We start from the raw sequence: 26685 nt of genomic DNA, 5'->3' as shown, positions 1-26685 counted from the left end.
AAAAAAAAAAAAAAAAAAACAAAAAAACAGTCGTGCTTGACTAAGCAAAATGAAAGAAGTCGAGAGAATAGTTTCTCTGTTCGTCGTTACTTTCGTCATCTGCCTGCATCGGCTTCCCTATTCCTGGACCATACCCATCAACGTGCCCCGGGCCTGCTGATTCAACAGTTCCACTGTTCCAAGTTGTTCCCATCTGAGAGAGCTTATTTGGCACTGGCTCGTTCATAGCACTTTCATTGCTCGTGAACTTGTGTGGCTCCTTCGTCGAGCTAAAGGCAACCATCCCTGACATTATGCCAGAAGACATGGCAGCGCTCTGGTTCAGAACTGAACTTGCACTGAGACCAGCAGTCCCAGATGTCCAGTCAATAGCACCATGGAACTGGCCCTGTGCAAAAGAAGGCTGCATGTGGTGCAAGCCCCAATTATCTGGTAATGAAGTAGGAAGGTTTGTGGTGTTTATTGCTCCCATCATATGTGTCGCGGGTATGCCAGAATGATGCACGTTGACGGTATTCCCAACCAAACCAAGACCAAGCTGATCTGCCTGGCTATGCACGTTCATTGGAAACATAATCGAGTCAAGTGGCGGCTGACTGTGTTGGCCGTACGGCAAAGTATAGGTTTTATCAGTAAGTGACGGTGTAGGTTGCGCCGTCATCCCCATGAATGATGATTTTGACGAAGCAAAGTCCGACGTCTGTCGGTGAATAGAGGGTCGTCTCTTCTTCACGGGCTGACTAAACTCAGCATCCGCTTCTCGCCTGACTGGGACAACGGGAACGGATGTATTGCTTTCAAAAGGTAAACTACCTTTCGCATTACTGACGCCCGCACTGACGGGATGGCCTATGCTACCACTGCGTGATCGTGGTACATCGTTCATGCTGCTGATCTGTTCCAGGACAGCTTTAAGTAGATCATCCATCCTCATGGCCGGATGGTACGTAGAACTCATGTCCCCAACAGCATCCGAGAGAATCTCGAGATAGCCAGTATAAGTTTGACGACTGGATTCGTTACGTTGATAGGCGAGTGCAGCGATCAATGCAATCGAAGCTGTTCCAGCATGTTGGATACCCGTTATAAATATCTTGCGCCCGTCAAACCTTTGACGGTGCTGCCAGAAAATTCGGGCGACACGCATTGCCTGCTGGGTGCAAATGTTGCGAGCCAAAGAGGTACGACTGCCGTGAACAGCACGCTGACGATCATCTGACGTAGTTGAGGGAGCTTCTGAGTTGTGTCCAAATGGTTGCCCCGGGCTCTCAGAATCTGCCATCATGTCATTTTCAGGACTGGGATAAGAACCAGTGCTAGCATTGTCGCCAGTAATAGCACCATACTTTGCCCATGGCCGATGCAGCAAAATCATAGTGACGTGGTATTGCTGATGTAATAAGAAGAAGCTGTAGGGAGCTATCTTGACGTTGCTTGGTTTCCACGCCATACGGTCTGGTAAACGCCTGTACCAATTCTGAAGTTGCCTGTCGAGATTTATCACCTGTAGGTATTTGTTTTCCTCGGCCTCGTTTGCGGCAAACGTGCCAGTCTGTTCCGCAGTCCTATTGGAACTTGTCAGGTCTCGTATCTCGACAATGCGGCCTGCCAACTCCATCAACTCAATAAGTTGCTCATAAATGTCTCTTGTTAGATCTGTTTTGGCATGGTCAAGACCAAAAGCTGCTAATTGTGAGAATCGGTTTGATAGGAGATCGACGTCTTGACTCTTGATAGCCAACGGACGCCCCAGGAATAAACCCCAATATCTGTCATAGATAACACATGCCTGCATTACCATGTTGCGAATTTTGGTATCCTGTTCAGACATGTTACTGGTACAGCCGAGATGTAACCCGATATCAAAGGCGAGGCGATTCGCCATTCCTAATTTCAGTTAGTTTGAGACAAATCCGTGCACATCGAGTTTGAAAAAAAAAAAAAACTCACCAGAATACATCCAACCGGTGTTGTCCCTGCCGACACCACATTCAAGGTCACCGAGAAGCAGCAGAGCTTGAACGCTTGGTATGCCACCTGGCCGTTCAAGCTCAATATCAAGCATGTGCTTGGCCTCTCGGTGGAGTGTGCTTTCTCGCGGATTCAACGTGATTTTGCGCATATCATCTCTATCCATATCTGCTGCACGGTACCCCATAGCTAGGACTGTTATGTGAAGGAAGTGGGAGTAAAATTTGGAAGATTTGGAGCTGCGGTCGGCTTCGAAAGCAGCTCGATCAATGATCTGTATGACAGAATTATAATAATGGAAGAAACCTTCGATGAGGTAATCATGTGTTTCTTGACTCAACGATTGAATGGTTTTCACAGCTCTGCGGATCTGCTCCGAGGGCTCACGGCTATCAGACAAACTTGTTGATTCAGCATATACATGACTGTTGGCAGTGGGACCGAAGAACCGCAGCCGCCCAGAGATTTGATCGAATGATAGATTCCCCTTGGTAGAAAGCAGACGATGAATGACATCTTCATGCTTGGAGTCAAACATGCGGAAAGGTGAGCCTTCGTTTGATGAGCGATTAAGCTGTGTATTTTCATACTGAGACCCAGCTGCAGCAGAGTCATTCTCGTTTCCCGCAGTATCGTCAGCATGTGAGTCGGGTGGCGAACGAGCATCGCTCCCGGGAGACTTTGGGTCAGCCTGTGGCGATGGATCCGAGTTGCCTGACGCAGTGGCCATACCCTCTTGAAAATCATGCCTCGTCTTTGGGGGATAAGCCGCGGGTGGTGGCACGACACCCTTTTCTAAGAGCATACCTTCGAGCAAAGAGATTCGATCTGACAATGACGACATGTATGCTTTAGAAATAGGTCTAACATGGCTCCATTAGACTGGGAATGAAAACAAGACAGGTGAGCTTCAGCGCATACCTTCTGCGCTCATCGTCATTCTTGATGATGCATTCTGCACCAGACTTGGCACAAGCGGTACATTCATTCTGGTTCTTGGGGACGACACATCGAATTCTTCTGTCGCGGCACGACGCACAGGCGACGGATGCGCGATGCCGCACTTGCTGCTTGCTTGCCTGGCGCCCTGCGGCTACGGCTGCGGCTGCGGGGGCCTTTGGTGAGACGTCCTTCTGGCTCGCTTCCAGGTTGGGGGCATCTTTCGCATTGGCTGAAAGAGCCATGGCGAGGCAAGCTGCGCAGAACCTCGGTGTAGTGAGTCCCTCCCAGCAGCGGCTCACGTTTCACGAGGCTGATGGGTCTCGGATAACCGGATTTGGCTTCGGATAGGTCTGGGCAAGTGGTTGATAAGGGGGAAGTTTTTAGTCCCAGGAGGAAGCGGAGATGGAAAATAAGGAGCTGTCCCTGCTTCTCTACTTAGCGCGTGCTGGAGCTTGGACCTTCCCCACGTTAGCACTACTGAAAGAGACAGTGCTAGAGAGCTGAACACAATACCACCCTGGGTAGTATTGGGAGGTTAAAAATATGTTGAATATGTCTTTGTGTACTATGTAGCACGGATATATTGATATTAATTGGAGAATATACAGGTTGCTTACTCTTATGTCTCATTATATAGATATATTACTTTATTTATCACAAGTCTGCTATTAAAGGTGGCTGGACCTAAATACTGACTGGAAAATATACGATGCATATGGCTGTAAAACGAATGGTAGTGAATTTACTTATCTACTTAGTTATAGAGGCAGGCTCCTATATTTTCTACTAGGAAGAAGAGCTGACTTTTATTTTATGGCTGGAGGTTGACAATGTTTCGTTAAAATCACAGCCTGGTCATACGGGCAAATCTGAGTGTTGATATCCTGTGCTCAATAGAAGAAGGTCTTGCACAGCTGTTGATTGGATGCAAGCCTCGATTTGTCGTATATACGGCAAGTTCTCTGTTGCAGGCATAGAATCTCCTTTAGCTCATATCAAACATGCTATAACCAATGACAGCTGCAAGATTCGTAGTTGTTATCAAGCGAGCCAAAGCTCAACCATGACAAGTTTATCGAAGACATCTACGCCCACTCGTCGGGATAAACTGACTCCTTGATTTAGACTCCTTTGCTTTTGGTAGTCGGCCTTTCCAACACTCCGGGGCTTATTATTTCAGAGTATGATGTCTCCTAAAATACAGTCTTGGCTGATCCCTTTGAAATATTGAGCAAGGCTAAAATAAATGTCCCAAAGTTCTTGTCTAAATGCTTCATGGATCTCCCAGTGTCAAATAACCCCTGATGTGCATACACTCTATATAACTACTACTTTACTAGAAGTATAGAATAAGTAAATACTCCAATATCACTACCTATTATATCACGTAATTATTAAGTTATTTATTGTATCATTAATTCTCATTTTTAATTCGGAATAGAGAAAATTACCAAGTCAGCTCGTTTACACGCTTATCTTTTCTATCTTATCTTATCACCTACCGCTAAGTCACTATTTCATACTCCGTACATCTCTCACTCTATACCATTATCCCTCCACACCTCACTTAACGCAATGTCGATCCCGAACGAAGCTCTTCAAAAGGTATGTTCTCTCTAATGGTCCCTTTTTACGTACGATATTCTTCATGCATAGCATCGTCCGATGATGCATAGCCCGCTAACGACATTTGGCTTTTCAGTTGGTGCGGGAGATCGAAAGCCAGGCCTTGGTGGCCCAGCAGCAGATTGGCCTCGCCCGTACACAAATAACTTCGAAGCAGCGCGAACAGCGCCTTGTCAAGCTGACTATGAATGAGATGTCCACTCTTCCTTCTGACGCGGTGGTATACGAAGGCGTTGGAAAGATGTATGTTACCCCCCCTCTTGTCCCCGAAACATGCCCTACTGGTCTATCCACTGCAGCACCTGGTCCGATGTCTGACTGCTGTTGTAACTTTTTCTAGGTTCGTCTCACTGCCTGTGGACTCTCTTCGGCAAAAGCTCGAGGGCCAGACGCAAACTCTGGAAGGGGAGGTGGACAAGCTCAGCCAGCGATTGCTATATCTGGAAACCACACACAAGAATAGCCGCGAGCACATCGAACAGATGCTTCGTACCAAATAAAGATAGCAACAAAAGGCTTGCAACATGCATGAATCACATACTCAATGTCACCATCACCCTACATTCGTTACTTGTTGGCCATACCAAATTTCCCTACCTGCAAATGTCTCGGCAGTATGGTTTCATCAAGCGCCAGTTTGCCGCCATGACATCCATTTTGTTACCAGCCCTACAACTGCGCCTCGGTCAACCCACCAAAGTACCACTATATCTCTCAACGTTAATGTTACCGCCGACCGAGAGGGAGGCCGTGGTCACGGGCAGTTGCAATACTACTTTAGGATGCGATCGTCTCGCACCTGTAAGACCCAAAGCATGGCGCCAATCCTAATGAGGAGGGTCGAGTTTGGAAAAGCACAGTAGCTCGACAGACGAACAATTTGTTGCCTTCAGCTCGAGGAATCCACGGCACCCACCGAGTATTGACACCTCACACTTAGTTGTTACAGCACATCGCTGTTGCCACAAATCATCAGTTCTCAACCTCTTAAAATCTCACCGCTGCTTCTATAATGGGACCGCCAAGTTGTGCGACGTATCTACTACCTAAAACCACATCATGGTGCTGAGGATCCAAAGGACAAGGGACCATGTTCATGGGATCTAGCCCCTGCTAAGTTTCAGCCCCCACCCCCTCTTCTTCTTTTAAGTCCAGCCCTACAGCAAATAGCCCAGTAAGCGGTTCCCTCCGAACGACGGACGATCCTTGTTATCTGTGGGTTGTGGCTCTTCTATATCAGCCGCTGTCGCTCCTCCTCCCCTCCGCTTACTTCTTTTTCCATTGTCCAACATTCTTAGCATCTTTGCTGACAATCGCTATTACTTACGAGACCCCAGTCTCGCTATATTGACTATACAACGCTCAGACCGAGCTGACTCAACTTCACTCAGCTGGCTACTATCTATCTGCCAAAATGAGTCGAAGTAGCTACAGTTATGAAGATGAGGATGACTACGAGGTTCGCTACCAGAAACGTGGACCATCTCCAGCAGCGGGCGTTCGTTATGTCGCAAGCCCTCAGCGCCCCCCAAACTACTATAACGCACCTCCGGGGCCCAGCTTCCTCGGAGCTGATCGTCTCAATGTCACAAGCATACACCGATCCAATTCTCGCTCCCGTTCCCGGGACCACTCCCGAACAAGGGAACGTCGCGCTAGTAGCCCACCGGCTCCAGCACCCGTGATTATCACCAACAAAATCTACAATGATTTGTCTTCTGATGACGAGGATGATCGTCGCAAGCAAGTCTCACGGCATTATCGCCGACGGCGCTCTCGCTCTCGCTCATCATCGTCATCATCATCCCGTTCTCGGTCTCGGTCGTCTTCATATATGACTCGAGAAGAATGGGAAGCCGAAAGGACTCGCAAAGAGCTCGAGGACTTACGCCTTGCCACGGCACGTGAGAAAGATGAGCGGAAACTAGTCAAGCAATTCCGTGATGAGTGGGAGGCCGAACAAGCACGTAAGGATCTAGAGAAGAACCGGCTCGCTAGCTCCCGTGAAAGAGACGAGCGACAGCGTGAAAAGGATGAACGGAAGCTAGTCAAGGGATACCGTGAAGAGTGGGAAGCGGAACGGTCCCGCAACGAGCTCGAGAAGATGCATCTTGCTCATACTCGGGAGGAGGAAGAGCGGCGACGCCTGAGAGAGATTCGAGACGAGGAAGAACTTAAGCAGGCCAAGCGCGAGCTAGAGCAGATCAAGGGCCGCAAAGCCCGTGCAGAAGAGGAAGACAGGATTAAAAAGGACATTGAGCTGAGACGACTTAAGGAAGAAGACGAGGCCACAGAAGAGAGGCAACGTCGCGAGAAAGAGGCCAATTCTGCCGTTGAGGATTACAAGCGGAGAGAACTCGAACGTGTTACAAAGGAGAAGAAACTAAAGGATCAGAAAGAGAAGGAGGCTGCCGAAGCCGTTGAACGCTACAAACAAGCGGAAAAGGATCGCATAGCAAAGGAGAAAGCCGATAGAGAGGCCAAAGACAGGGAGTACCAAAAGCGTTTGAAAGAAGATCTCATCAAGTCCGGGCTCGATGATAAAGCTATCGAAGCTATCATGAAGAAGGAAAAGATCAAAAAGGAACAGTCTTTTTCTCGCCCTCAACAACAGCCTCAACACCACGGAATGCCAGGACCAGCCCACCAATACGCTCCAGTCAACCAAATTGCTACTATCCCTCCTCAAATCACTACCATGCCTCCTCAACAAGCCGGCCAATACGCTCCGGTCAACCAAATTGCCGCCATCCCTCCTCACCAATCCGGTCAGGTTGCTCGTCCAACTTACACACGCATGGCTCGCCGCCACTTGTCCATCGAGTCACTGCGCGAGTTTGGTGTTGAATTCGATTATGATGCGGTATGTAACCACATGATGGACACAATCCAAGTAATCCACGCACGACACGATGGGCTAACTTTACTCCTAGGATACCGACTACGTACTGATCCGACGCTGGGTGCCTGAATGGGAACAGGACCGACTGTGGAAGCACACCAAGCTAGTCCGTGAGAAGCGGAGCAAGATGCTCATGGTCGAGGAGAAGAGACATGGAAGAGATGAGCCTGATTTTGAGTGGGTGCGCAAAAAGTCAGATAAGCACAGCCGTCGCAGGAGCAAATCGCCTTCGCTTCTGATGTATTTGGCTGGCGTGCGCCCTGCGTAGGATCAAAAGACTAGACGTTGAATGTAAGCGAAACTTTTATATTATATCGACTAAGTGGCAATGCTCTATTTGTACTTTAGTGGTGAGGTTTTGTTACAGTTATTGTACACAACATGCAGTTACTTTGCTCCAGCTCGACGAATTAATTCTTCGTAAACAGTCCAGGCCAGTGCCGAACTCATAGCTTTGCGACTCATCCGCAGCGCAAGACCATCCCACAATGAACGAACGCCCTCTTGCGCCACCATTTTATACCATGCATGCCATATGTTTTTGTACTCCAGCGGCTGTAGCTGAATACGTGTTTTGACGGCGTCGAAGGGGTTTGAAACTATCGAGCATGCTGCACCGGCAAGCATCGCAGAGGTAAAGTTGACTGAGCTAGCCAGCGTAGCTTGCATCCTAGTCTGCCCGTCACCAGAAGCGACAGGCTTGGAAGCCAGAGCCCCGAGCCGTGACTTGAGCATCTCGTAGAAGAGCACGTACATGCCAGCATATGGTGCGTCTCGCAGCGCAGTGGCTCCGAATCCAGAGAAGAAACCACGCAAGCCATGAGTGCGGCGGATATCAACCACGGCAGACATGATGGAAGGATAGGAGTAAAGGCTGGACTCGAAGCGAACTTTGATCACAGTCAATGGCATCAGAACAAAGCCAGCAAAAGTCCTTGCGACTGCGCCTGAAATAAGGTTGCCTGAGTTCGTCAACGACGGCAGCACTGATGAGCGGCCATGTGTCTGCAGACGACGACCAAGAATGCCAGTCTGATGCGCATGTTGACGAATAGCGTTAAGTGACGTGAAATAGAGGGCTGAGCCGAACCCTGTCCTCAGTGCTGAGGGGACTGTGCCTCTCCAGAGCGACTGCACCAGGCTTGAGGATTTCCTCAGCTCGCGCAGAGTAGCAACCAGTGATGAACTCCGAGACTGCTGTACCCGTGTTTTAAGAAGATCCAGTGGCTGCAAGAGAACCGCTGACGTTACACCAGAGCCAAGACCAGACACAAAATGACGGGCTGCGAGTGTGTCAGATCGTGAATACTAACGTCAATCAAGGCCGGTCCGCGCCGAGAGGCCCGGCCCTTGGAACCGGACGGTGGAGACAAGGCATACCTGAATTGGCCGGCCGCGAAGCTCTTTTCTCGGTCATTGGGGACGGTACAGCCGCATCGCCATGTTGAGCTGAAGAGCTAGCAATTGAAATACCCATGGCTAGTCACAGACTCAAGCCACACGTCGAAGGGATTGAGTGAGTGACATGACGAGATAAAATCGGGCTAAAAAGGACGGACCCCGTTGAAGGAGTCGGCCCCGCTTTGGTGCATCTAGCACGTGTTGGTAAAGAATGGCCATGTGTGGTACTGGGTGACATATTCAGTTTACGCCAGCGCCAACGCCACCTGTTCCGGTGCCGGTACCAGCCTGGCTGCCCCGGTGATAATCACCTATAACAGATTCAAGACGTCCGGCCAAGAGACGATGGCGTTTGACAAGCTCAACCCATTCAACGCCGCCGATCGAAGCGAGGAGCAGGCCAAAGTCAGCGCCCAGTCTTCCTAAACTTCCAGCACAGTAAAGCACCTGTGTCAAGATGCTCTCTCTAGATGTCTGATCTTTGACAGTGGGAAGGTAGGTGCGCAGTGTTTCCACGAGCATCTCAACCATGTGCAAAGGGAAATTTGCCATCGGGGACGGCAAGGCTCCCAGAGGGTCCTCACTGCTGGTCGCCTGGGATGAGAAGCTCGAGTTTATACTCTTAAACACAGAGACAATGCTAAAGCTCTGCTCGCGAAATATCTCGATGAACCTCTTTAGGTATCGCTCCGTCTGTTGGCCGCCTGACCACGTGGTTGTAGCCTTGTCCTTGCGGAGCCGTTCCTCATCTGCCAAATCCCGTAAAGGCTCCAGTGCTTCCAAAGTTGACAAAAGTGTAGATAGGCGGCAGACCAAAAAGACAGCTGGAAGTGCATCTTCTGTCGAGGCGTCGGTGACAAGATCGGGGACAATGCGTTTCAGCCAGCCCATGGTTCTGACAGCTGCAGCGAGCTTGAGGTTTGGCGCCCTGAGTGTTCCAATGAGGTCTGCTGCCATTTGCCGAATAGCAGCATCTGCCTCTTCCATTACCGATGTTACGAGCGGTGAATCTGGGTAGAGGGAAGCAAGACGGCGGACATGCGCGTAGAGCTCGAGCGTGGTGGAATGATTGACTGGGGCGGTTGAAACAGCAGACGAGAGAAGTAAGGGCATCTCCATAACATCGACCAGTCGTTCGGAGTTTCGAAGTAGCAGCAGAGCCTGTTTTCTTCGTGCAAGTAGCTTGCTGTCGCTAGCCTTGCCAAAGGCCGACGAGAAGTGCTCAGCCTGGGCATCTAGACGAGGTACTGCTTGGACGAGATCGGAAGCTCGCTGAGCTAGAGTCGGGAGAGAGTCTCTCAAGGAAGCATGACTGGCTGCTGAATCGACGATGGGCTTATGGGATCTTTTCGAAAGCGCTTGTATAGCGAGGAGTAGAGAATGCGACGTCTGAGATAGGACCTGGGGTTCCGATGTTTGCAAAAAGCTGGACTGTTGCTCGGCAAGGTATGTTAGATATTCCAGGGCAGCTGGATCGTTTGTCTGTTCGGGGGCCAGCAACTCCCTCAGAGCTTCGGCCATGATGGATCGTAAGTGGTATGGGTACGTGACACGATGCGATGCGATGCGACGGATATTCGAGTTCGTTTCGCGCCAATAAGGATACAAATGTGTTACTAGACACGAGCGGTGTTAGACACGAGTCATGCGAAAATAGACAATGTAGATATATGCCTTTTTGACGCTTCCGCACAAGACCCAGTAGCAGGTGGTGACTAGACTTGGTCGACGTCGAGGATGATCGGGTGCTCTTATGAATGATGTGGCAGCTGGACTGCAGTACCTACCTAGACTAAAGGGAGCTGATTTCAAGTGGTGGGGTTGTACTGCAGAATAATGGTGGCACCCTCCTACAGCAAGTGCCTAGCTCGCTGTAAGTAAATCCTCACGATTACTGCTTACATCGATCCCAACGCCTCAGCCATGGAGTGCTTTGAACCTATCAGGGTGGCTATTATATATTCATTCTTCTTGAAAATGCTGGCGGCACGGTACGAATCACGGATGAATGCTACAAAGATAGAAATACATAAGCACTGAGTAAGGCACTTCGTAGATCTAAGACCCTCCATGCGGACCCTTACCCGTGGTTGTCCCACGTGAGCTTCCCCCAACAGACGTGATACCTACTAACCTGCCTGGACTACGGACACTTAAGTTACTGCCATGGAAGCATAACTTTGTTCGCACCGCACCGCATTGCCTCGGTCTCTTTCTCGCTCTACTTCTTCATCCTCTCTTCTGGCAGACTTGAGGTTGACCTTGATCTTTCTTGCATCAACCATCGAAGCAGCTCCCGCAATTCATCATGAAAGACCCATTTCCTTTGCCGCCTAGTGTGTGGCTATCCGAGAAGACACAGCCTTTCGCCGACTACTTCGATCTCCCGACTCTACCACTACACGTTCATGAAGTCTTCGCCGCTGCGCTGCTATACTCCGTCATCTTCTGGCCAATCTCGCCATGGATCTCAAATCTGCTAGCTCCGGAGCATTACTCCAAGCTGTCCCGCAAGCGACGTCTCAACTGGGATGCTCACGTCGTTTCCATGGTCCAGAGCTGTTTGATTAACGCTCTGGCTATATGGGTCATGTTTGTCGACACCGAGATGGGCAACATGGTCTGGGAGGAGCGTATTTGGGGTTATACTGGGGGCGCTGGCTTTATCCAGGCCCTTGCCGCTGGATACTTTCTCTGGGATCTTGTCGTTACCAGTCTGAACTTCGATGTCTTTGGCATTGGAACACTCGCGCATGCGATTGCTGCGCTGCTTGTGTACTCACTGGGATTCGTACGTCCGCTTACTCTTTCCTGAAACCGTAGACACTGACATCTATTCTCCAGCGCCCCTTTCTCAACCACTACGCCTGCGTATTCATCCTTTGGGAGCTATCTACCCCGTTCCTCAATGTTCATTGGTTCATGGACAAGCTCAACATGACTGGTACAAAGGCACAGCTGTACAACGGCATCATGCTCCTATTCACATTCTTCTCCTGCCGGCTTGTGTACGGAACATATTCTTCCTTCCGTGTCTACCGCGACGTGTGGTCTGCCATCAACGTAAACCCTAACACAGAGGCTCTCATGATGCCTACTATGTCGTTCGCTCACCCAGATTCTACAGTACCTCTGTGGATTGGAGTTGCATATCTGGCAAGCAACGTCACGTTGAATAGTCTCAACTTTTACTGGTTCTTCATGATGGTTCGCGCCGTCCGAAAACGCTTCGACCCGGCTTCCGAGTCACAGGAAAAGGTTGAGGAAAGCCCTATTACCGAGGCCGAGATTGACTTCTCCTCTGTGGCAACAGGGCCATCCAAGGCCAGTGGCGGTCGTCGACGAAAGGCTTGAACGAGTTGAGAGCAATATAGCAACATGTATCTACACATGGTCTAGCCTCGCAATCACTATGGGCTTGCAGCTGATTTTAAAGCTTACATCAAATGTTTTGGCAGGATGTGAGGTGTAGGGTGTAGGATGGCTTTTGCTTTCACGTTATCTGCTTTATCCTTTACACTTGATTGTTTGATCGATCTATCAAAGAACAATGATATGGATGTTGAGGATGGTCACATGTTTAGATATCAACGCATGGTTTTGCATAGACTTATAGATTAAGATATGAGAACGAACTGATCCTGGTTAGCCAGGAGCAGTCATGAATATAGTACTATTATTCCGCGCTCGGCTCAAAGGCGATCCTGCCTAATAAAGTCGACGCACGCATACAAGATATGAAGAGATGTGTCCAGAGTATTCGCCAGATTGCAAAATGGCGCGCCAACAACGTCCAGTTGTCACGGGCGATTCTTGAATCAGAATCCAAAAGGATTTTGGGGGGCTATGAATAATGTCAGCATTGTGCAGCACCAAGTAGCTTGGAACATCGACTTACTCGCTTGCGACAGGTTGGCCCTTCGCCCTGTCGCTTGAGGGGCCAGTTTGTTAGCGTCATTCGTCACGCCAAATCGAACGGGAGGAGGCGGTCCAGTTTGCTGTGGTTGAAGGGGCTGGGGGGTTGGCGCGTTGTTCATGCCGCCCATGTTGCCCATGTTCGACATTCCGGTTGCTTGAGGAAGCATGCCGGGCATGCCAGTTCGCTGTGGCTCAAGAGCAGGTGGCAGGAAGCTGTTGATGCCGGTAGGAGCACCGTACATCGACTGCGTCGCGGGGAATTGTTGTTGGAAACCAGTGGGTTGAGCTTGCATCGGCATAAACTGGTTCTGGCCTTGCATCCCTGTCATCATAGGTTGCATAAATTGTCCAGGGCCAGTTTGGAAAGGCATCTGTCCGGGGATTTGCTGTCCGGGGAATCCAGTCATGTTGGGCTGCATTTGTTGAAGAGGTTGTTGCTGCTGCATTTGGGCCGTGTATTGCTGTTGTAAGCGAGCTTGAGTAAGATCGCTCAGGCTCTGGCCAGGAGGGGCAACTTGACCCTGCAGGGCACCTGTCATCTGGGGCATCATGGGAGGAGGCGCGAAACCGCTTGGCTGAGCTGACAGTGGTGCTGAAAGGGGCCGCTGAGGCGGAGGAGGGACAAGAGAGCCCTGGCCGGATCCTTGTGGCGGAGTAGGACGTTGCCTCGCTTGCGCAACGGATGTGAAGAACGACGGGGTGGCCCCGCCAATACTCTGCGCTGTAGGCTGCGCAGAGATAGCTGGTACTTGAGGGGCAACCGGTGCTGGTGCCGGTGCTGGCTCTGTCCGAGTGGGTTCGAGTGGTGTTGACAGCAGAGATAGCTCCTGCATGGAACCAGTCAGTGCTGGAGGGAGTGGTGATACGGGTGCTGGCTCAGGGGCAGGCTTTGTTTCAGCAGGAGGCTGCGGCGATTGTTGCTTGCTCGGCTTTACATCCCAAGCGTCATCGTCGAAACCGTTACTGGCTGCTTGACGAGGCTCGGCATTCTTGTTGGAAGGGCTTGTTGGTGCGGGCGACTTGGCACCGTCTTCACCAGTCTTGGATGAATCGCCTCGAGAGAAAGCGCTAGCATCAACAACATCGCTTGTTTGCACTGCTGGTGCAGGGCGGCCCTTGCGAGTGTTATTTCGCAGCGCACCGCCAGGACCGGAAAACAAGCCTCCTTCGCCATCAGCCGCATCAGCAGCTCCTCTCTTCCCGCCGCGATTACGGCCATACTTCACATCCAAAGCACGCATGACCTTAATAATGTCACCCTCGCGAATCCCGAGGGTTCTCAATGAGGTAGCGTCAACATCGGGAAGCACGCTCTCATCCATAGAATCCTTGATAAAAGCTTGTGCGTAACGCTCACACAAGCCCACGGCAACCTCGCAGGAGAGGAAGAATTGAAACCAATCGTAGTCGGACTTTGGATCTTTGTCTATAGTCGCACCAGCCGAGGGAGTTCGTTCCGGGGATTTCTTCTCGGCAGACCTGGCTCGCTTGACGTCGGCCAGTGGCTTATCGTCTTCCAAGGATATACCTGTGAAGTTTTCAACATACTCTAGATCTTCGCGTGACATCTTTGTGATAGGAACAGCAATCTTGACACCGTTCATTTTGTGCAAATGGATCTTGCCATCCTTTAGCCCAAGGAATTGGGCCTCCACGCTGAAAGATCGGGATCGGTCGGTCCAGGTGCGAACCTTGGACGAGTCAGGTTCTAAGAACTCAAGTCAGAAACATGATCGAGATCGAGGGAGTCAGTATCGTGTATAGACCACGATGCGATGAACCACCACTTACTGGATTTTGATCGGCTTTGATTACCGCTATCGTTTCGTTCATTTTCTCGGCGACTCCGCTGTTGTCCCGAATTACTACCAGTTTCTCGTGCTGTGAGGCTGCTCCCCCTTTCAGGGAGAGGCATTCCCGGTCCTACCTGCTGAGGTTCTTTACCAGCCTGTATGGCTGCCTTTGTCAATCTGATTTCGTCGAGGCGGTTTTGTTCGACAAGTGACTTGGCCGAGTTGATGCCACCAGAGGAAGGCGCGGCGACGGAGCCTGTAACTTCAATATAGCTGCTGGGAACCACTCCTTCTTTACCGTTCTTGAGCCGGCGAACTTGCCACCACTCTTCGCTCTTGGTGTCATCGAGAACGAATACATCGTCTCCAACTGCAACAGTGACCTCGTCTTCTCCTTGCGCCATGAAGTCATATAGAATCTGTCCCTTCTTCAAACCACTGCCCCCACTGCTGCTTTGATTTCCTATAATCGTTTCGCGCAGATCTCCGAAACGCACGGCACCGGCCAACTCACCCAGCATACTGACAATCTCCTCTGCGGTATCTTTTGCTCCGGCGTGAAAGTCGACACTCTTGCTTGGGCGCACAAGCTCCATAAAAACATGCTTTCCCTCCCGCGAGTAATGTGTCATGCGGTCGGCAGTCCATTCTTGAGAAGGCCCGTCGGAGGCGTGTTCAGGAGCAACCAATATCATGCCTGTCAGAAGATTAATTCCGAGAGTTGTGGGCATCTTCTTCTTCTTGCCCATGACAGAGATCATTTCGTTGATATTGTACATGTGGAAACCGCCAGGGGTTCGCTCGACATCTTGGCGCCGGTCTGGATCTATATGGCTCTGTTGGAAGCTGCGGGTGTGCGCAGGAGAAGGAGGTTCGTCGTAAGAAGGCGATGGCGGAGCGGGAACCCTTGGTCGGGCGGGCAGGGTTGGCGATCGGACAGGTTCATCTTCAACGTCAGGGGGTTCGCTAAAGCTAACGGATGCGCGAGGGGGCTGTCGCGGAGCTACGGGTTGCTGAGGTGGTTGAGGAACCGACCGGTTTTGCATGACACCCGCAATAGCTGCTGCAGGGTTCGAGGGAGGAGACGCAGTTTCGTTCGGTAGGTCCGGAGATGCCGCCTCTGGTTCGGGTTCAGAGATTGGAGGCGCCGGCGGTCTGGAGGGAAGCACCGGTGGTGGTGGTGATGGCAAAGGAGGTTGAGCAGTTTCGGCAGCCGCTCCCATCTCAATATAGTTTGAAGGAACGAAACCATACTCGCCGTCCAGACCGGTCAGGATCCAGTCAGGATCCGACGTATCGTACACGTTAAGAATGGCATCCTCGTGGAATGACAACTCCTCATCAGTCTGACGCGTATAATCGAAGAGAGCTCGAGCATGTTCTACGGGTTGGGCCTTGAAAATTAAAGAAGACAGTTTAGTATCAATGCTGCGGACGTCGATGGATTGTTCAAGATAGCTTACCTCCTCGACATAATTACCAGGAATGAGGCCGGTTGGCTCTTCCTCATCGTCAGCTCCGGCCTTCTTCTTTGCTTTCCACCAGCCATCGTCGCCATTCTTGTCTAGAATATAAAGCAAGTCCCCATCGTTGATGGCGAGCTCACCCTCGGCTTGGGGCACGTAGTCGTAGAGAGCCCGGTACACTCCCAGGAACCCCATGTCGAAAGGTGGTGAATTGGCTATGACGGCTGCACCGTTGCGTATAGGCGTCGATACAGATTCCCTTGAGGTTAGCTGCAGGGAAGGATTGAGGGGGATGGGGAAGGGGGCTGGTTGAAAACAAAACGCGGCGGCGATGCGATGCGATGCGATGCGAAGTGACGCAGTGCGTCGTTTGTCTGAGGAGCAAGCAAGTAACGACTAGATCGAGGCAGGTATGTCGTCCTGTCTCCCTACTAAGTTAAGCCTAATAACCCGTAGCTCCACTATGTGTTAATTGCACTGGAGCAGTTGGGGTCCAAAAACAGTGGAACAGCAACCGACGTTACCGTATGGGGCCGGCACCTGCTACATAAAATTCCATCATATAAAGGAAGTTGTGCAGTACTGATATGCCGGGTTTTATTTATACAGATATATGTGCTATTGTGATAGGATATCTACTAATCTGGAAGATAACTTAGATAAAGCTGGTTATACCTGACCGACCAGAGGAGACCATAAATAGCTCTAAACAATCTCTCATTTATCCTGGTCATACAGTGGGCAACAGGTTGGGTTTGGACTCTCCCCAGATGTATCCGTAGTTCCCTGCTGGATAACGTCAACTTTCTGGGAAGTGGGTGCAAAATATGGCGATGCTACCCTGTGCCCTGTATCAGCTCAAGCTCTAGGGTGAGGAACACATTGACTAATAACCAACCGACCATCTTCGAATACATAGGTACATTTATAAATCAAAGAGTCGATCCCCTATACACAACGTCTTTTTACAGTTCAAAGCTTGTTCCTGGTTTATCCGTCGCTCGAACTGCCGACACCTCTATTGATATTGCTTAGGTACCATACTTTCAACCAAGTGCCAAACGGACACCAAGTTCGGCATGGCAGCAATGCCGATTTACAAGTATCACCATCTGTGTAGTGCCTTAAGCCTGGGACGTTTATTCATTCAATCTATCCAGAGCCAGTAATCTATTCGCAATACCCTGCATCGTTGCGGAATTATACCATGGCCGTGGCAGATCAAGACCAAGATCAAGTTTCTGGGCCGAAAACATCATCTGCAGTGTCCCTGTCATCACTAGCTTGGGCCAGGTTCCGCATGCTGCCAGTACGGTGACCTCGAGTAAAGATTCCTGGGAACATCCTCGGGTCGCTTCCCGAAAGATGGTGGTCTGCCATGGCATCACTAGGCCATGTCTGTTCTCGAGAACCTGACAATCCGATCTGTGATGAGACCTTTGTGATCCCAGCCGGAGGAGACATCTCAGGATCGGCAGTTTCATTGCCCGTCGACAAGCCCATACCAGAAACATGCCCAGCAATGGACGCCACTGACTCTGACATTTTGTTTTCGTTGCCTGATGCCAGGGGTTCATTTGTGGCGTTATATGTGACATATTTCGACAGTCTGCAGCCGCACATATTAGTACCGTGTCACTCAAAACACAGAAGGGGCAGTTCGAATGTTGCAACTTACACATCTCTCTCTTGCATCAGGGTGAAGTATCGGAATTCTTCTCGCCGGTCAGGAACATTCGTCTTGACCATGGCATTTCCTTCTTTCCCTGGCTTATTGCAGCCACGTCCCAACCAATGTTCCTTGATTGACAGCTCGTAGCCACTTTGCTTGACGGAATTCTTGGCCAACTCGCACATGTCGACCGAGTTAAGCTTGTAGATTTGCGCCGCAACAGCATATTCCTCGATCAGTGGTTCCTTTGTGAAAGCAAACTGCAGAGGGTCGTCCGTTGACAGTGAGACGTTAAGCCCTCTCTTGAAGTACTGGTGAAAGGGATTTCGCTCATAAGCCAGGAATAGAGCATTGTTACTCAACGGCGACATGGCGATGCCAATCTGGTCCAGGTAGAAGATGTACTGGAGAAGAGGCACTTTGCGAAGGAGAAGTCCGTGACTAATGCTGTGGCAACACAAGGCGGCAACAGCCAAGTGTTCGCTGTCGCCAGCTTCTCCACAGTGAGGTCGCAACACAAGTGTGTTGAATCCACGCTTCTTCCGCCAGTAGTTCAAGGACACCAGGTTAGAGTAGAGGTAGTAGATCCAGTAGCTGTAAGGGGGGTTCTGCTTGGTATCCCAGACCTTTGGCACAGGGAATTTCTTAAACAAACGGCGCTCTACCTTGCTTTCATCGTCAACACTGTCAAATCCGATTACTCGTTGAAGGAAGATATGAAGCTTCGGGTGGCTGGACGGATCCTTGGTAACTTCGAAGAGCGGTTGGAAGACGTTCTTAACCACCTGTTCGAACGTCTCCATCAAACCACTGGCTTTGTAAACGTCGTACAGGCGGGGGATCTGGATAAGCCATCGAACGTTGTGGGAGAAGAGTTTGTTGTCAACCACCCAGGCAGCGAGCTTGTCCCACTCATCTATAGATTTGCCGTAGATGGAAATGCGCCACTCCACCATTTGGTACTTGCTCGATTCCAAATCTGAAATGACCTCTTTAGTAATCTCAGCAAGGTAACGGCCATGGATAAAATTGTCCGTCTTGAGAAAGATAGTTCGGAGACGAGACTCGCCAACCGGGTTGTATTTAAGGTTGAACTTGTCAAATCGATGGAATGAATCAGTATGAGCCTGGAATCGTTAGTAACGGGTCTCTCAAGATTCGGTATTTCTATTTTAGAAGGAAACCTTACATGCATATCCAAAGTATCAATACTCAGGTCGTAGGCAGTCAAATTAATACTAGCAAAGACCTCGGCTAAAGTGAGATGTCTTCCGTCACGGAATAGGACAACTTCGTTGGGGAACTTCTTCATCTTACTCTTGATGAAGCGTAGCAGATGCTTCTGGTTCATGCAGGCAGAATGATGAACGTGAGTATCGACCTTTCGGACGTTATAGAAATCTCGGTGAGGAACCTTCTTGCTGTCTGCTGTTTCTTGATACTCATTCAAGAGGACGTATAGGTTGAACTTGCCCTCAAGATACTGAAGACGCCGGAATGCAAAGCTCTTGCTGGGCCCATCGGATGACACGTCCAGGATGTCGTCTAGATCCATGTAGAACTCTCTGATGGTGGGAACCTGAGTCGCAGGCGCATGTGCATTGTCGCTTTCAAAGACTTGGTAAACTCCGTTGTCATCCAGCTTGTACGAACGCCCATCGTTTCCAGGTAGGGGCAACACATCTGCCATGTCAAAGTCTTCTCCAATGTCTTGACCCGGCTTTCGTTTTCTTGTCGATCGTTTGCCCTCGTGGTGATCATGAGGTACATCTTTGGGTACAGATCCAGAAGCTTCCTTGGACCCATTCGTACTAGTGTTCTCCTGGCCAGGCACATGCTCCGCGGTGCTTGCTGCTTGTCTCGAAGATTGCCGCCATGCGGGCTCAGGCGGAGGGGGATAGATTTCCCAATTTGGATCATCTCTCGGGTTATCGTCTGGACCCTGGTTTGAAAGCGAGATATATTTGCGCCTGAGATCCAAGATTCTCTGGATATTTTTCGAAATAGCACTTAGTTCCGACGTGATATGAGGTTCAGTGTCAAAAAGACCGCTAGAAGGTAGGCCGTTACTAGAGCCATCGGGAAGTCGCGGGTCTTGGGCCACCTGAGGCGCATGAGAGAAGGAAGACGAATCATTTGGTGGAAATGAGGTAGGCTGCGCTTCTTCTACTTTTGTAGGCGATTGAGTGAAACCCGCAGGGTCAATGGCAGGATTCGGCATCTCCAGGCCTGGAGGGAAGGAATCAACTCGACGACCAGTCGAGTCTAGCACCAAAGAATCGGCACCATACTCAGTCGCAGGGCGAGAACCAGAATTGAGAAAAGGACTCTGAGGTATAGATTGGTTGCCAGCCCCACCAACGCTTCGCACATCGGCCTTGTTTCGGTGGTAGAAGTATTTTGCGTCCGTCTGGCTCATCTGACGCTCGGCGACGGGATCATAAAACGTGGTTCGCTTTGGCAGGTCGCGAAGAAGCATTCCATCTTCGAGCTCTTCAGCATCGCTCCCGTTGTGCGAGCCAGCATCAGATACAGCGTCTTTGTGCGAGGCGCCATGACCGGCTGCACCACCATCTCCGGTCTCGTCTACCTCCTCATCTGACTCCCGTGCTCGTACATCAAGCGCGGCTGATTCGCTTTCTTCGAAGATAGGACCGCCTGCGATATTCGTTTGGTCAGCAGACTTTCCGGTTACTGCAGTCGCTATCAAGGACCGTGATATCGGATTGGCGTAGCAGAGCAGTGGAGGGGCAGGTCGGGCAGTGAGTTACGTACCAGGCATGGCCGTTCCTCGATCAAATATCTTTCTTCTTTTAATTGAACGTCAAAGCTGTAATCGAAGGCCTGACCTGACGAATAAGGTCTTGTACTCTTTGTTTCAACAGAGTACAGGCATTCAAATTGGGCTACTGTTTTTCAGAGTGATAGAAAGAGAGTGCCCGCAGTGAGAAAGGTAAAGACAATGGGACCTGAGGATCCCGTGAAAATGATACTACTACAAAGGTAGGCAATGTAAGGAAGGTATGACGGTGTGACGCACCAGGTTTCCAGCGGGCCATGGTGGGACAATGCGCTGGTGGAACTGCCCGACCTACCTAAAGTTCTAGGGAGCTAAGCCCGTTAAGGCATCTGCTAAGAGGTAAGTGTCAATACAGGCATCGAATTGAAGCTCTGCGCGATAGCTGAAAAAGCCACCAAGTTACTCATACCGTCAACCATTTCCAAGTAAGGGTATGTTGTGAACAATCCTGATAGTCTAGGCTCTACATATTGACGAAAAGAGCAAACGTAATCAAGTGAGATGTGACAACTGGCAACCGCTAGAAACGGTGCCAGGATGTACATACGCACAGGTTAGTAGGTACATCAACAGGGCCATCCTTTAACCTTCAGTTCAAGGTGCACAATGCAGACGATGTAACACAGATGTTTTTATCTCTCCGATTGCTCAGCTCCACTCATTGGAACCTGGTATATCGTCCCGTGTCAATGTCATATTCGTACCCGAGGCATTGGGCCAGGTCCCTGGTCTTTGATGGAACACCCTGCCTGAAGTTCCTGGGGAACATGTCTAGGCTCAGTACTGCCATTATTCATTCTTCTGTCGTCCCATTATTGTTTGATCTGGATATTTGGTGAGGTATAGCACAAGCCCAGAAACGTACAGGAATTAGTAGTGAAATCAATTTGTAGTTGCGGCGGAAACTTAATGACAAGCACTTGGACGAATGGTTTGACGATATAGTACTTCCAAAGACCGAGTCCCCAGCGTTTTATATCATGTTTATAACGAATTCGACTACGCCTAGTATCTCTATAAGTCAATCTTGCTTAATTTGAATGTTCTATCGGCTTTGTTTATCATCATTGGTAATGCCGGTTAACGGTATGTATGGAGCAGTGTCTAGCATCTCTAAGGCTGCCGAAAGGGGTCTTCTAAACGTCCCGTCTGCAAAAGTCTGCCAGCTTCTCGTTACTTCCTGCTCGACAGGAGCTGTAGCTCCAGCATATTGAACCGAGCCAAAAGTCTACCACATCTAATTGAGTACCGTCTCTCTTTTTCTCATGAACCTTTCGAACCAGATACGCCTTCTAAGTCCCTCTATAGTCCGTCCCAGCAGAGTCATGCATGGAAATGATAAAATGCAAATTGCTCAACTCGCCTTTTGATCCCTAGCTGGCATCTCTTTCTCCGCTGGTGCTTTCTTCCGTGATCCAACTGTGTATAGTCCACCGGCACTGAAAACTATGACAGCGCCGAGTAATGTGCCGGAAGCAAGCTGGTTGCCAAACAACCAGATACTCAGAAGCAGACTGACGAGTTTTCGGATATTGAGAACAATAGTGACGGTGAGGGCTGTTGACGCAGCAGCCAATAGATTGACGCCGCGGATGCAAGCATACTGCGTTAGGACATTGGTAATGAGGAAGATGATTTGGTTGGGCACCATGACTTTGGTGAATACAGAACCGAATATCCCCGGAAGCTGTATCGGAGTACTCGTCATAAGATGAGAGAACGTTCGAACCATCGAGGGAGCAAAAGGCAGAAACAATGGCAGAGACAAAGCATGAGAATAGAATAGATTCTCCTTCCACTGAGGTCCGTATTTAGCGTAGGTTACCTCAGTATAAAGACCCATGATAGCAGAGAGGACCTGAGCCACGAAGAGGATCAAGAGCCCAGTGCTAAAGGCTGGGCGGCCACTGCTTTCACTCGTGCCCTGCAATTTAACGTGCGTCAGTATTGTGTTGGGATTGTCTTCTGAGGTGAAAAAGAAAACGTACCTTGGCTTGAGCATCAGACCAAGCAGCCAGGATCACGCCGAGTGTTAAGAGAAAGACAGCGATAACTTGAGTTTGGGTATACCGCTTGCCATAGAGGTAACCTGCCGCCATGGTCGTAATACTTCCACCAGATCGAAGGATGATATGAACTGGGACGGATATGTCATAGCTGAATGCATGATTGTTCAAGAGGTTGATAGTGAAGAAGAGAACAATGTTGAAGATCCAGCGACTGATAGGGACCTTGTTAGGTGTAAGAAAGAACCGACTATTCTTATCGAACTGCGCGATGAATCCTGTCACAGCGACAAAAAGAAATTGCACAAATGTCAAAAGGGTTCCTATAACATGCTTGTTAGTTGAAAAGGCCACTGTAATGCACCACACCGTTGTCTAAAGAACGGCATGGCACTGGGTGTTGTTTCATACCGCTAGAGGGTTCAAAACTAAAATCGGGTTAGCTGCATAGAACGACCTGGATGAAGTACATGTAGTAAATCAATCTTGAAGGGAAAACTCACTTGACGATTGCTTCAAGAGCATACACCTAAGTCGGGTCAATTCTTGATCTGGTCCGAGTGAGACAGCTCATTGGTTGGGGGTAGACGCTGGTAAGCAATAACCTACATTGGAACAACATCCTCCAAAGATCAAGCTCAGCATCACACCAACTGTAAGCAACGAGGGTCCAACCTCATGGGCCATTAGTTTAGCAATGTGCTGAGCTATTGATGACCCCGAACCGCGCTCGAGATCACCATTAGCCGACTCTCGCGAGGTGCTGTCGCGACGGACCGAGTTTTCGACGACCGTCATATCGGCAGCTGTCCTCTTGCGAAGGATATTAGAAGGTGTTTCGGTCGCCATCGCTGTGAGATGGGATGGGGACGTGTTAATAGTAAAATTGGAAAAAGGAGTGACAAGTCGTATCCCTCGACAAGCGGCTCAGCTGACAAAAGAGGAGCGGCTGAGTCGAGTGGTAACTGTACAACAGGTAGAACTAATAAACTAAGAGTTCACTGGTGCCGATTGCCCTTGTGTCGTTGCTATTGTTAGGCCAGGTAATGCAGAAGAGCCAAGAGTGGGCGAGACAGACAGGGATGGAGAGAGATGGGTGTATTTGGCAGAGACCAGATAAGACTCTGTGCTGGCCCGCATCAATTGAGGGGTACCTCTGTACCTGCATGCTCACCAGATCCGGCCGAGTCGAGCTGTACTGGATACGCCGCACTAGTTAGTGACCTCTATCAAACCTTAGCTTACTCTTTCACCGACTACATATTATAGGTATATGCAAATAGGTGTAATGTTACGTCTGCATCGAATGAAATAGCAATATGTTTTAAAAGAGCGCAGTGGATTCAAGCTCTGTCTCGCCGCCAGGATCCTGGCCATATACTGACACAGAAGTCGCCTAACAAGCAAAGCACCTCTTTGCGCATCAATGGCACCGTCATGTCTTGCGCGGTGGACCAAACCATCTTTCGTATGCCACTCTCCCTTCAACTCCAGGCGACAAATCGTTAGCCACGCTCGGGTCTGGCCGGTAGTTAGTCTGATCACTTCTCGAATACGAGTGGCATTTCTTTGATTCTCAATGATGTCTTTGTGGTTTCTGCTACACGTGGCGACTCAACACCGACCCAGGCACTCATCCACCTCCATCCCGTGTGGCTTCTCCTGCTCGCCCGTTTGCTTGCTTCGCAGATGGACAGTCGGTAGCTCCACTCCTCATACTGCTGCTGCTTCAGCGCCCGCATCCAAGGGCATCCTCCAGCGTTATTTGTTTCCACGAAGCATTCGTTATGCACGGCCGACGCTCTCTGCAGTCGCTTCCAAGTACAGTAAGCTGCATCAAGTCGCATTGCTATATCCTGCACCACTGACATGCCATGACGTGCCCGAGCAGAACTGGACCAGTCCCTTTAATGACGATGAGGCACCCCCTGCTCTTGCTGCTTCGACTTCTGCCACCCCCTTCCTCGCTAAAATGCCCACGAGATGAACGCCGGTATCTTGGTCTAGAGTGCTGAGAAGACAAATAGCTATCCAGCAGTGTTAGTAAAGGTTGGCGAACTGTTGCATCTTTCTTGGCTCCACTTACATTGTTTGTGGCTGCAATCGCAATACTGTCCTCGAACGGATGCCAACTCATGTGCAGAATCTTTTTGTTAAAATCGATCTGGTCCGCGTCTGTTTCCTTACGCATCCGCTGACCTTGACCACCTGGGCTGCCAGCTCTAGAACCGCCCTTCTTGCCGTTGGTTGCTGTCGGGCTCGTAGACGAGTTGATTGGTGTGGGCACACCAACCTTCTTTGCCTTGAAGGCTGACTTGTCTGCCTGAAGAACCACCTCGACCTCCTTGTCGGGGTCTGAAGGGTAGATCATGAAGTTGTTGTTGTAACTTCCTGTCATGACGTTCTTCGCGTCGCCAGAGAAGACGACTTCGAATTTGTCGAATATACTATCGTTCTCATATGTGTCGCACAACCGTGGTCGAAGGTGCTCGTGAATTGGTATCGTCTTTACAGGCTGTCTCTCCATGTTGATATCCCAGATCTTGACAGTCAGGTAGTCGCGAGAAAGGATATATCGGCCGTCATGCGAGAATCTCACATCGGAAATGGAGGAAATGATTTCGGAGAAGAATGACCGCGAAGAAGGGTCTTCCTCTTGTTCAAATACTGCAGCGGTGGGTTAGCAAAAGTCTCTGGGCGGACACAGTCAAGTTTCCGGGAAATGGTGCACAAACGTTTAGCGTGCTGATCACACAAAGCACTCTCTCTCATATCCGCAAGTTTGATGGTACCCTTGGAGCTTGCATACATGAACCAGTTACAGCTCATGGGGTGGAATTCGGCAGCTGTGATTACTTCGGTTAGTTCCTCCATGTTTGCGGGCTTGATATCAACAATGTTGAAGCTCTGATCCTGAATATTGAGATTCCAAAGATTGATTCGCAAATCATCGCTGCTGATAAAGGTTTCTCCGTCACTGTTGACTGAAATGCTGTTGATGTGATAGGCGTGCGCGTTGGCGTATGTTCGACGTGGCACAGCGGCAACGACGGTGTCGTGGTGTGTGAGTCGAGGTAGCTTCAGGTCGGCAGCGTTCTTGAACTGATGAGCAGGCAGAGGCTTAGGAGCGCCCCCACCGCCAGCAATACTTCCAGGTGTGACATCGTGGGAGAGGTTGTTCTCCGCTACGACCTTGAGGGACTTCTCAAAGACTTTCCATAGCTTGATTGTCTTGTCATTGGTAGACAGGAGATAGTGCGAGGCGTTCTGTCGTCTGCACCACTTTATCTTGTTGATCTTTTCCTCGATCTCGAGTGACTTTAGATAGTCGAATTCGGGTTCGTGAGATTGGAACTCGGTGTGGAACTTGTACTCGCAGGTTTTTTTCTGCGCAAATAATTATCAGACAAGATGCTACGGTATCGCCAAGCCGATCGTGGCCGGTACATGAGGATGTTGCCGGATGGTGACGTACCGTTTCGTTTCGTTCAAAGAGCACCACCCGACCGCCCTTGTCGCCAGTAGCGAGATAGTTTCCGGTATGGTCGAACTCAACTGTCGAAATGATATCGGCTGTACCAGAGCAAGCATAGCGGTTAGAATACGATGCTGATGAACTGGCTTTGGAAGATGCAAGTGGTGATGACATACCCTCAGTGATATCCTCAACATCGCCCTTGTCACCAAAACACCTGTGAAGCAGAGCTCAGCAATCGATCCTTCAAATGGAACTAGAATCCCGGAAGCCATATGAAATAGCAAACGTACTGTGTGAACTTCCACGTGGGCGAGTTCGCTTCGCTATCGACCATCTTGGTGAGCAGTGAGGGCGGGGATTAGGAGGGGTTGTGGTTGGAGTTCGAGGGAGGCAAAGGTCAGAGTCGATAGCTGTGGGAATGGCGGGGCCAAGGCGGAGGGAGGGAGGGAGGATTTGATCCGGGTCGAGAGTCTGTCAGCGATGAAAGCTCTTGATTTGAGCGAGACGAAACGAGACGACGCGAAGGGATATTGAGCAACGGCACACGACTAGTCTTGCGGTGGATGGATAGCGTCAGGCAAGGCAAGGCAAGGCAATGCAAGGTGGTGAGTGAGTGGGTGGAGGGCGGTGGTGGTGTCGTTTTGGATATCGTCTTTTTGTCGGCGCCGCAGTGGGGTCTAGCAAGATATCGCCCGCCGTGATCTATAAAG

The 26685-nt window shown here is 50.0% G+C and overlaps 10 protein-coding genes across 10 annotated transcripts, besides 3 other annotated features; 3 read left to right on the top strand and 7 right to left on the bottom strand.

Annotated features, from left to right (window-relative positions):
- Positions 1-27: a repeat region.
- A 13-nt stretch (positions 28-40) lies between these two features.
- On the bottom strand, positions 41-3155 carry FPSE_11552 (uncharacterized protein; the record flags this gene model as incomplete). The annotated part of the gene is made up of 3 exons (XM_009264669.1): positions 41-1887; positions 1951-2834; positions 2893-3155. The coding sequence occupies 3 exons, from the start codon at positions 3153-3155 to the stop codon at positions 41-43; spliced, it is 2994 nt and encodes a 997-aa protein (XP_009262944.1).
- Positions 3156-4488: 1333 nt separating this feature from the next.
- On the top strand, positions 4489-5039 carry FPSE_11551 (uncharacterized protein; the record flags this gene model as incomplete). The annotated part of the gene is made up of 3 exons (XM_009264668.1): positions 4489-4518; positions 4616-4782; positions 4880-5039. The coding sequence occupies 3 exons, from the start codon at positions 4489-4491 to the stop codon at positions 5037-5039; spliced, it is 357 nt and encodes a 118-aa protein (XP_009262943.1).
- A 914-nt stretch (positions 5040-5953) lies between these two features.
- Positions 5954-7709, top strand: FPSE_11550 (uncharacterized protein; the record flags this gene model as incomplete). The annotated part of the gene is made up of 2 exons (XM_009264667.1): positions 5954-7402; positions 7473-7709. The coding sequence occupies 2 exons, from the start codon at positions 5954-5956 to the stop codon at positions 7707-7709; spliced, it is 1686 nt and encodes a 561-aa protein (XP_009262942.1).
- A 119-nt stretch (positions 7710-7828) lies between these two features.
- FPSE_11549 (uncharacterized protein) lies at positions 7829-8918 on the bottom strand (the record flags this gene model as incomplete). Its single annotated transcript, XM_009264666.1, has 2 exons — positions 7829-8724; positions 8822-8918. The coding sequence occupies 2 exons, from the start codon at positions 8916-8918 to the stop codon at positions 7829-7831; spliced, it is 993 nt and encodes a 330-aa protein (XP_009262941.1).
- Positions 8919-9082: 164 nt separating this feature from the next.
- On the bottom strand, positions 9083-10363 carry FPSE_11548 (uncharacterized protein; the record flags this gene model as incomplete). Its single annotated transcript, XM_009264665.1, has 1 exon — positions 9083-10363. The coding sequence occupies one exon, from the start codon at positions 10361-10363 to the stop codon at positions 9083-9085; it is 1281 nt and encodes a 426-aa protein (XP_009262940.1).
- A 787-nt stretch (positions 10364-11150) lies between these two features.
- Positions 11151-12196, top strand: FPSE_11547 (uncharacterized protein; the record flags this gene model as incomplete). The annotated part of the gene is made up of 2 exons (XM_009264664.1): positions 11151-11633; positions 11687-12196. 2 exons carry the CDS (start codon positions 11151-11153, stop codon positions 12194-12196), a joined length of 993 nt encoding a protein of 330 aa, XP_009262939.1.
- A 464-nt stretch (positions 12197-12660) lies between these two features.
- Positions 12661-16214, bottom strand: FPSE_11546 (uncharacterized protein; the record flags this gene model as incomplete). Its single annotated transcript, XM_009264663.1, has 3 exons — positions 12661-12686; positions 12741-14468; positions 14552-16214. 3 exons carry the CDS (start codon positions 16212-16214, stop codon positions 12661-12663), a joined length of 3417 nt encoding a protein of 1138 aa, XP_009262938.1.
- Positions 16215-16347: 133 nt separating this feature from the next.
- Positions 16348-16385: a microsatellite.
- An 867-nt stretch (positions 16386-17252) lies between these two features.
- FPSE_11545 (uncharacterized protein) lies at positions 17253-20750 on the bottom strand (the record flags this gene model as incomplete). The annotated part of the gene is made up of 4 exons (XM_009264662.1): positions 17253-17628; positions 17698-18818; positions 18881-20349; positions 20732-20750. 4 exons carry the CDS (start codon positions 20748-20750, stop codon positions 17253-17255), a joined length of 2985 nt encoding a protein of 994 aa, XP_009262937.1.
- A 1095-nt stretch (positions 20751-21845) lies between these two features.
- FPSE_11544 (uncharacterized protein) lies at positions 21846-23346 on the bottom strand (the record flags this gene model as incomplete). The annotated part of the gene is made up of 5 exons (XM_009264661.1): positions 21846-22415; positions 22480-22820; positions 22909-22925; positions 23001-23026; positions 23107-23346. The coding sequence occupies 5 exons, from the start codon at positions 23344-23346 to the stop codon at positions 21846-21848; spliced, it is 1194 nt and encodes a 397-aa protein (XP_009262936.1).
- A 1154-nt stretch (positions 23347-24500) lies between these two features.
- FPSE_11543 (uncharacterized protein) lies at positions 24501-26309 on the bottom strand (the record flags this gene model as incomplete). Its single annotated transcript, XM_009264660.1, has 5 exons — positions 24501-24524; positions 24584-25164; positions 25233-25884; positions 25973-26189; positions 26266-26309. 5 exons carry the CDS (start codon positions 26307-26309, stop codon positions 24501-24503), a joined length of 1518 nt encoding a protein of 505 aa, XP_009262935.1.
- A 241-nt stretch (positions 26310-26550) lies between these two features.
- Positions 26551-26578: a microsatellite.
- Positions 26579-26685: the final 107 nt, after the last annotated feature.

Source organism: Fusarium pseudograminearum, chromosome 1, assembly GCF_000303195.2.
Source record: "Fusarium pseudograminearum CS3096 chromosome 1, whole genome shotgun sequence".
Lineage (NCBI taxonomy): Eukaryota > Fungi > Ascomycota > Sordariomycetes > Hypocreales > Nectriaceae > Fusarium > Fusarium pseudograminearum.
The sequence above is the reverse complement of the archived record's forward strand: the minus strand, read 5'-3'. Positions and strand labels throughout refer to the sequence as shown.